Source organism: Panulirus ornatus, chromosome 17 (genome assembly GCF_036320965.1).
Source record: "Panulirus ornatus isolate Po-2019 chromosome 17, ASM3632096v1, whole genome shotgun sequence".
Taxonomy (NCBI): domain Eukaryota; kingdom Metazoa; phylum Arthropoda; class Malacostraca; order Decapoda; family Palinuridae; genus Panulirus; species Panulirus ornatus.
In genome coordinates this window covers 19,184,800-19,193,555 of record NC_092240.1, presented here as the reverse complement: position 1 = coordinate 19,193,555, position 8,756 = coordinate 19,184,800, and the positions used below count along the sequence as shown (strand labels likewise).

The 8,756-nt window shown below is 45.1% G+C and overlaps 1 protein-coding gene across 1 annotated transcript; it reads right to left on the bottom strand.

Moving 5' to 3' along the window:
• Positions 1–752: 752 nt before the first annotated feature.
• LOC139754597 (uncharacterized) lies at positions 753–8,274 on the bottom strand. Its single transcript, XM_071672017.1, has 2 exons — positions 8,230–8,274; positions 753–2,654 (listed from the first exon to the last, which is right to left on the bottom strand). The coding sequence occupies exons 1-2, from the start codon at positions 8,230–8,232 to the stop codon at positions 1,398–1,400; spliced, it is 1,260 nt and encodes a 419-aa protein (XP_071528118.1). The 5' UTR covers positions 8,233–8,274; the 3' UTR covers positions 753–1,397.
• Positions 8,275–8,756: the final 482 nt, after the last annotated feature.

The following is an 8,756-nucleotide window of genomic DNA, read 5'->3' as shown; positions in this document are numbered from 1 at the left end:
GCTGGAAATGAGATGTTTGAGGACTATGTGTGGTGTGAGGTGGTTTGATCGAGTAAGTAACGTAAGGGTAAGAGAGATGTGTGTAAATAAAAAGAGCGTGGTTGAGAGAGCAGAAGAGGGTGTTTTGAAATGGTTTGGGCACATGGAGAGAATGAGTGAGGAAAGATTGACCAAGAGGATATATGTGTCGGAGGTGGAGGGAACGAGGAGAAGAGGGAGACCAAATTGGAGGTGGAAAGATGGAGTGAAAAAGATTTTGTGTGATCGGGGCCTGAACATGCAGGAGGGTGAAAGGAGGGCAAGGAATAGAGTGAATTGGAGCGATGTGGTATACCGGGGTTGACGTGCTGTCAGTGGATTGAATCGGGGCATGTGAAGCGTCTGGGGTAAACCATGGAAAGCTGTGTAGGTATGTATATTTGCGTGTGTGGACGTATGTATATACATGTGTATGGGGGTGGGTTGGGCCATTTCTTTCGTCTGTTTCCTTGCGCTACCTCGCAAACGCGGGAGACAGCGACAAAGCAAAAAGAAAAAAAAAAAAAAAATATATATATATATATATATATATATAAATATATATATATATATATATATATACTTTTATTACCTTTAAAGTAAGACATAGAAAAGATCAGATTATTTTTATACTATTACCACGTGAATCACTGTTGGCAACACTAAGAGGAAAGCCACTTGAAGTGCCGTACCGATAAAGCATAAGCTCCGAGCTTGACAGCGTCGCTGATGCTCCTCTGGTGGGAAGAAGGCTTAATATACACACGCAGTGAGTTATGAATAATCTTTATTTCTCAATCATTTAAGTTGCAAGTCGAAGTGGATCCATTGTAAGACACAAAAATAAATAAATACTGCTGTCTCAATTGACGATCCCATTCACAGAAGTATTCCAGAGAAAAGTCAAATCAAGAGATCTCGGGCCAGTCGTGTGTGGACGGTGGCTGGTTTCTTTGTACCCGCCAAAACTTCGAAGGTGTTGTCAGTAGAGCAGTCCTGAGGGGTATCATGGTCGCTCTATTTAGCTGTACTCTCATCTTTCATACCTTTCCCCCAACATAGTACCATCTTTACAGCCTACACTAAAAATATATATCATCAATGATATCTTTATTCATAGTGCTATTATCTTCTTTTCTCTTTGTATCAAAAGTTATCAAGTTACATTCCCCATCAATATATTTCGTTCCGTTCTAGTTTTAGGAGTGGATTAATACGACAGTATGTTCGAAAGGCCCCAGGTCTGCTACTGTTTGACTATCTGTGTAAATACAAACTCATTCCCATTGTAAGGTCATCCGCACTGTCGCTAGTAACTCAACCAGCTCTCACCTTACATCATCTATTCTTAAAGATATTGACGTTCGTGATCTGGAAAATTATTGCTGAGGCCTCGTAAAACCCGTTACCGCCCGTATGTTGCCCCTGAGTACGCCACTCTTCTGTGCGAGAATACCATCTACTGCCGCCGCTTTGGTCTCCGTCTGGGCGTCCACTAGGTGCTTCTTAGCCTGGCCTTTAGCGATCAGCGCATTAAGGAGTGCTCCTTTCAGGTCACGGAAAAGATGTAGAAACGCTTTGGCGGACTCAGAAAGTTTGTTGACCGACGCCCCGACTGCACTGTCGGCAAAGGTGCCCACGTTCCCCACTGTGTCCCTCGCAAAGTTGTGCAAAACATCCTTTTTCCGCAGTGCACCGCGGTAAGTGTTCTGGCCCACTTGACCAACGACGCGACCCGCCTCTTGGATGCCTTGGAAGGTGTCGCGAAGCTTCTCTTCGCCTTGAAACTGAATTTCGTCTCCTATGAACTTCAGTCCCAAGTTGGCATCTCGAGAGATATTATCAAGAGAAGACGAAGCTATCTGGGCAAGGGAGTTGAAAAGGTCTTGGCCAGGCGCACCACCTGCTTGACCCCCAATGCCACCAACAAGTTTTGACAAGAGGGCCCCAAGGAAGCCATCATTAGCCGACGATTGTGCTATTTCACTAAAGGCTCTGCCCAAATTATCGATGCTGAAGTCTTGAACACCACCTTGTCCTCCATTAGCAAACGCATTATTGTTAAAAGTGGCCGACGTGGAAGGGTCGAATGTATTAAAACCCTGACCTAGCGAAGAGCCTGTAGCAGTACCCGAAATCCCAGGGTTACCTTGGCTAGAACCGGGGCCTATGACTCCCTGGGTGGGGAAAGTACCGGCTACTCCGGGTAAGGCGGATGCCGGGATGGTGAGACGTGCGTCATCATCTACAACGATAGATAGTGAAGAACTTCCTCCTCCAGTGTTGGCAGCAGGTGATCCACTCAACGTGGGGAAAGAACCAGAGCCTGCGGGGTTAACTGGTCCCAGCAGAGTGAGCTGCGCGTTGTCATCTACGAATATGGAACTTACAGATCTTCCTCCTGGCCTTGTAGGTGTAGTGGCTGGTGGAGCTGGTAGAGGTAATCCACCTACAGTAGCTGGTGACGTTGGTAAAGGCAATGCACCTCCAGCGCCCGCTCCACCAACTCCCGGTGAGAATCCTGAAGGTTCAGCTGGGAAACTATTGACCGGCCCTCCAGCTTGTGGTCGCGCTCCCGATGGCTGCCAGACTGCCGTCAGCGCCACCACCAAAAATGCTACGTCTCTCGTCTTCTGCTGGGAGACGAAACAATATGTTAGATCATTCCTATGAGTTCAGCATCTAGGTTACATCCCATATCTACTAATATCAGCTCTTTCCTGACGGAAGTGTTAACAAAAATGGAAACTATACGATGGGCATGTAAACAAATGATTCATAGCCATACGAAGAGCAAGAAGTAAATAAACTAAATTTAGCGAGAATTAGTTATAAAAAATCCGTGTGAAAGAGATGTTGGGGTCGAAGTTGTACCTAATCTGTTGCCAGAGAAACACATGAGAAGAATCGTGGAAGAAGTTTACCGTCTGCTGGCAAATATCAAAATCACATTCAAGTATAAAGATAAGGATACGTTTGGCAAGCTCGTCACAACATATACTGGACCGAAGTTGCATATGCCTCCTAGGGCGGACCACCACAGGACCTAAAGAGAGGCTAGGATAAGCTGAGAGGGTTCCACAGAAGAGCAACCGTGACGTTACCTGAATCATGACAGCTGAGCCACAGCGTAATGTTGAGGGCTAAACAGCTGTTTATCATTGAGAGAGTGAACGGCCCGTAAGTTCTAATGCCAACAAGAAGACGTTGACAATAATTATTTTTTCATGAGGTACGGGCTATCAGGTTTACCAGGGGCTATAATCGGAAGATGTGGAACAGGCTGATCAAGTGGGATGTAAAAAATCCTAGTTTACTGTAAGACTAGTGGATGGTTGGAATGGACTGAGCATGGAGACGGTGAACGCTAGCACCTTACACACATTTAAATTTCCTTCGCCTATCACAAACTTCTCACAAATACTGCTTCCCAAAATACATCCTATCTCGCCCGCTTCCCAAGTTCCGTTTATCCTCACCTTCCATTTACTATATATATATATATATATATATATATATATATATATATATATATATATATATATATATACATATATATATATATATATATATATATATATATATATATATATATATATATATGTGTGTGTGTGTGTGTGTGTGTGTGTGTGTGTGTGTGAAGCGTCTGGGGTAAAACATGGAAAGTTCTGTGGGGCCTGGATGTGGAAAGGGAACTGTGGATTCGGTGCATTATTACATGACAGCTAGAGACTGAATGTGAACGAATGGGGCCTTTGTTGTCTTTCCCTAGCGCTACCTCGCACACATGAGGTGGGAGGGGGTTGTTATTCCATGTGTGGCGAGGTGGCGATGGGAATAAATAAAAGGCAGACAGTATGAATTATGTACATGTGTATATATGTATATGTCTGTGTGTATATATATGTATACATTGAGATGTATAGGTATGTATATTTGCGTGTGTGGATGTGTATGTATATACATGTGTATGTGGGTGGGATGGGCCATTCTTTCGTCTGTTTCCTTGCGCTACCTCGCTAACGCGGGAGACAGCGACAAAGCAAAATAACATTAATAATGATAAAATATATAAATATATATATATATATATATATATATATATATATATATATAGATAGATATCTTTTCTTTTTCTTTTAAACTATTCGCCATTTCCCGCGTTAGCGAGGTAGCGCTAAGAACAGAGGACTGGGCCTTTTTTGGAATATCCTCAACTGGCCCCCTCTGTTCCTTCTTTTGGAAAATTTAAAAAAAAAAACGAGAGGGGAGGATTTCCAGCCCCCCGCTCCCTCCCCTTTTAGTCGCCTTCTACGACACGCAGGGAATACGTGGGAAGTATTCTTAATCCCCTATCCCCAGGGATAATATATATATATATATATATATATATATATATATATATATATATATATATATATATATATATATATATATATATATATATATATGAAGTCTGTCTCATCCACTAGGCGCCAGGGATAATATATATATATATATATATATATATATATATATATATATATATATATATGAAGTCTGTCTCATCCACTAAGCGGCACCACAAGTCATACATACAGTGTGGTGATGATATTACGTATTTGTATATTACGGGGAAAGTATTATGCATTCGTTTGGCTCCGTCTCTTTACCTTGTGTATTTGTATCATGTCTTGACGCCTAAGTATGTGTGCACACATATTAACCCCCCTACCGACTTAGCCAGGTACCTATTTATCGACTAGCCCCGCCGAGGAGCGGCTGAACACCTGGGTTGGGTGTAGACCAACAGTTACGTTCAGGATTCAAACCCTTGTGTGTGTGTGTGTGTGTGTGTGTGTGTGTGTGTGTGTGTGTGTGTGTGTGATGATACATCTATTCTATTTTCCAACTCCAGACGGCCAGGCTGGGGCACCACCCCACCTCCCAGTCTCGGGTCGTCAGCATCAATGTAAAAACTGCCCACACTGCCTTCATACACGCTAGGATACCGTGTGAACCTCTCCCACACCTGCAACACCATGTGTGTGTGTGTGTGTGTGTGTGTGTGTGTGTGGAGGGAGTTATACACTCAGACTTCTTCTATCACACTCTTCTGTCCACATTAGCTACGTCCTCTTTCATGTTATTCATGGCATACATCCACCTATAATCCTTTACTCTAAACTTGTTGACGTTTCTTGCTTGTTCTCATGATATGTCCTCTGGCTGTTCTCATGTTGTCATCTGGTTGTTCTCTTCTTACAATTTTCGAAGAACTGTTCACTGACCACGTCATTATTCTGGTTTACAAACTTGAAGGTTATGATCAGGTGTGTGTTTGGTGCTAATAACAAATAATAATAATGATGATAATGATAATGATAATGATAATAATAATAATAAAAACAACAACAACAACAACAACACATATTCGTAGTTTCCTGCCTTAGTAGGGCAGCGCAAGAACAAGCTACTTTCGTAAAGTAATGAAACACGGTCTCTCCCCGCTCCCTGGTCCCTGCTCGCCTCAGTGACCTACGATGCGCTGAACATACCTGGGCCGCGTTCTTTCTTCCTTATCCCTTGCGATCCATATGAATAATAATGATGATGATCATAATCATAAAGTATGATAACTGACGTTTTGCATTATCTGAGGCCAGAGGCTAAAATGTACTAAGAAAATCCACGCAGCAAGAAGCAAGGGATTATGAATATCGCGAGTGTGTGTGTGTGTGTGTGTGTGTGTGTGTGTGTGTGTGTGGCTGGGTGAGTCGGCTAGGGAGTGTTAAAGTGACCGTGCCTTCATAACTAGGAAGGTGCTGGTTATCATAAAGTCGTCTGACTACTGATGAAGTTCATAACTGCTGGGAGGACACTGCTCCTGTCACGATCTGGTTAAGGCGCCGAGCTGCATCTCGGGGGACCAGGGATCTCAGGAGGAAGAAAGCAACGGTGGCGATGTCGGTGCAGCAGCTTCATCCTGATGCGTTGTTGCATCAGGTGCAGGTAATAGCTGGAGAGAGTCGGGAGGGTCAGTATATTGAGAGGAGGAGGAAGAAGATCAGACGAAGGTGATTCTGGGAAGTCTGAAAGTTATCTTGTGGACGTTCGTTGGTTCCGGTGCGGAGAGAGAGAGAGTCACAGGTCTTGAGTCGAGGGACAGTGGAGAACGACAGCCAGAGGGGCTGACGCTGGTACTGACTCGTTCCTGATGTGTGTGTGTGTGTGTGTGTGTGTGTGTGTGTGTGTGTGTCTATACAGATATGTATGTCATTACCTATTTGCATTGTACGGAGAGGGTGTTACACTCGCAGAGTCCCATGTCCTGAACATTATCTACTATCATTCAGCCTCTTGAATATATTTAGGTTATTCTGGATTAACCGTGCCCTCAGGCAGGCTGTTCCATTCATCCACCATTCTCATACTATAAAAGTATTTCTCTACATCTTTTTTTAACAAGTTTCTTGGTTAATGTCATGTTATGTCCTCTGGTTGCTCTCCCTCTACATCTCTCAAAGAACTGTTCACTTCACGTCATCGAACCACTTTGAAAACTTGAATGTTGTGATCAGGTCACCCCTTACTCTTTCCTCTTTAATAGTGGGCATATCTAAAGCCTCTAGCGTTTCCCTACTGTGATTGATTTCTATAAATTCTAGTACCATCTCTGTTGCCCTCCTCATGACCTCTTTATTTTATGTACATCTTTATGAGCCGTGACCAAACTTAAGAAGCATATGTTATGTCTCTCCCAGTAACTCCGACCTGGTACTTTTTAAAAGAAATTTTTCACTTCCTCTGTAATTCGTAACTACTCTTCCTTGTCGATTCTTTTTTCCCTTTCATTAACCTCTTTATATTTCAATTAAGGCCAGGCCTTGATGTGGACTTTTGTCCGTGACTGGAGCCTCCAACATAATAGAAAAAGATCTTGTTTGGGAACTTATGTAGGATATGAACAACTTGCTGAAATTTTCCCTCCTCCATAAACCTGAAAGCTATTATGACATTTGCCAGAAGACAGTTTGACTCCTTTGTTATTCTCCTAATGTGGGACTCTGGCTGCACAGGTTAGGGATGACGATGACTCACAAGGCCATCACACACACTACACACACACACACACACACACACACACACACACACACACACACACACACAACAATCCTGAAGCTTATTTCCTGCAAGATAACAATCATATTGAGGAAGTGTACGTGCGTATGTGAGTATGTTTAAAAAGGAAACTTTGTAAACTGTTTACATCCAACATACAACAGGCCAAAGGAAAACTGGCAAAAAGGGAAGGAAAAATCCGGGAATACGGGAGCTAAAACATACAAACAAACAAACAAAATATTACAGCAACAGACCAGGAAGGTCCACCACTGTGGGACGACAGACCTGGACCTGTTATGCTGCCCCAGGCCCCTTACTACGAACACTATCCTCATGTGCTCCGGGGCCCCCCCCCCAATGGCTGCACTATCCTCACTTGCCCCGGGCCACCTACTGGCTACACTATCCTCACGTGCCCCAGGCCCCCTATTGGCTACACTATCCTCGCGTATCCTTGGCCCCCTACTGGCTACACTATCCTCGCGTGCCCCGGGCCCCCTACAGGCTACACTATTCTCACGTGTCTCAGGCCCCCTATTGGCTCCACTATCCTCACGTGTCCTAGGCCCCCTACTGGCTACACTATCCTCACGTGCCCTAGGCCACCTACTGGCTACAAGATCCTCACGTGTCCCAGGCCCCCTATTGGCTACACTATCCTCACGTGTCCTAGGCCCCCTACTGGCTACACTATCCTCACGTGCCCTAGGCCCCCTACTAGCTCCACTATCCTCACGTGCCGCGGGTCCCCTACTGGTTACACCATCCTCACGTCAGCCTAGGGCTAGGGCTCGTGTCCCGGGCCCCCTGAGTACACTATCCTTACGTGCCCCGGGTACTTTCCTGGCTATGCTATCCTCACATCAACACAGGGCTGGGGCACGGGCCCTCTATTAGCTACACTATCCTCGTGTCAACACAGGGATAAGGCTCGTGCCCCGGACCCCCTACTGGGTACACTATCCTCACGTACCCCAGGTACTCTACTGGTTACGCTACCTCACATCAACACAGGGCTGGGGTACGCGCCCCCTACTGGCTACACTATCATCATGTCAACACAGGGCTGGGGCACGTGCCCCGGTTCCCCCACTGGTCACACTTTACCATTATTCCACGAGTGCACAGCTCCGGGCGGGTCCTGCACAGAAGGTGGCCTCCTGCACTGAGCCTCGTTTCATATATACCTTCGTGTCTCCCGCCCCCCAGGACTACAAATCCCCCCACCCCCACCCCACCTTCCATCCTCCTCCTCCTTCAAGGATGCTCTGGATTAGGCTCCTCTTTGAAGGCTAAGTAACTGATCTTTTTTATCACGGTTTTTGTCCCCTCGCTGCTGATGTAGTCAGTTTGTGGTCCTGCAGATATCTGTTTCTCCAGGTTTTACAGTCTGTTTCACCAGTTTTTCCCCCTCCGATTTCTCTCGCAAGGTTTTGTTGCAACGCGGATGTTTAGTTCCTCAGCCGTGTCCAGGTCCTGCCAGCGATCCTCACTTAAGAATATACAGTCACCTGGAGTGTAATAACGGGAGAAGTTATGAGCACGTCGGTAAGTGTCACATTTATGAGGGAGGAGTATAGGCTCAGCGGACTGCGCTGCCTGCACGTTAGTGAAGCAAGATAGAGATAAGCAAC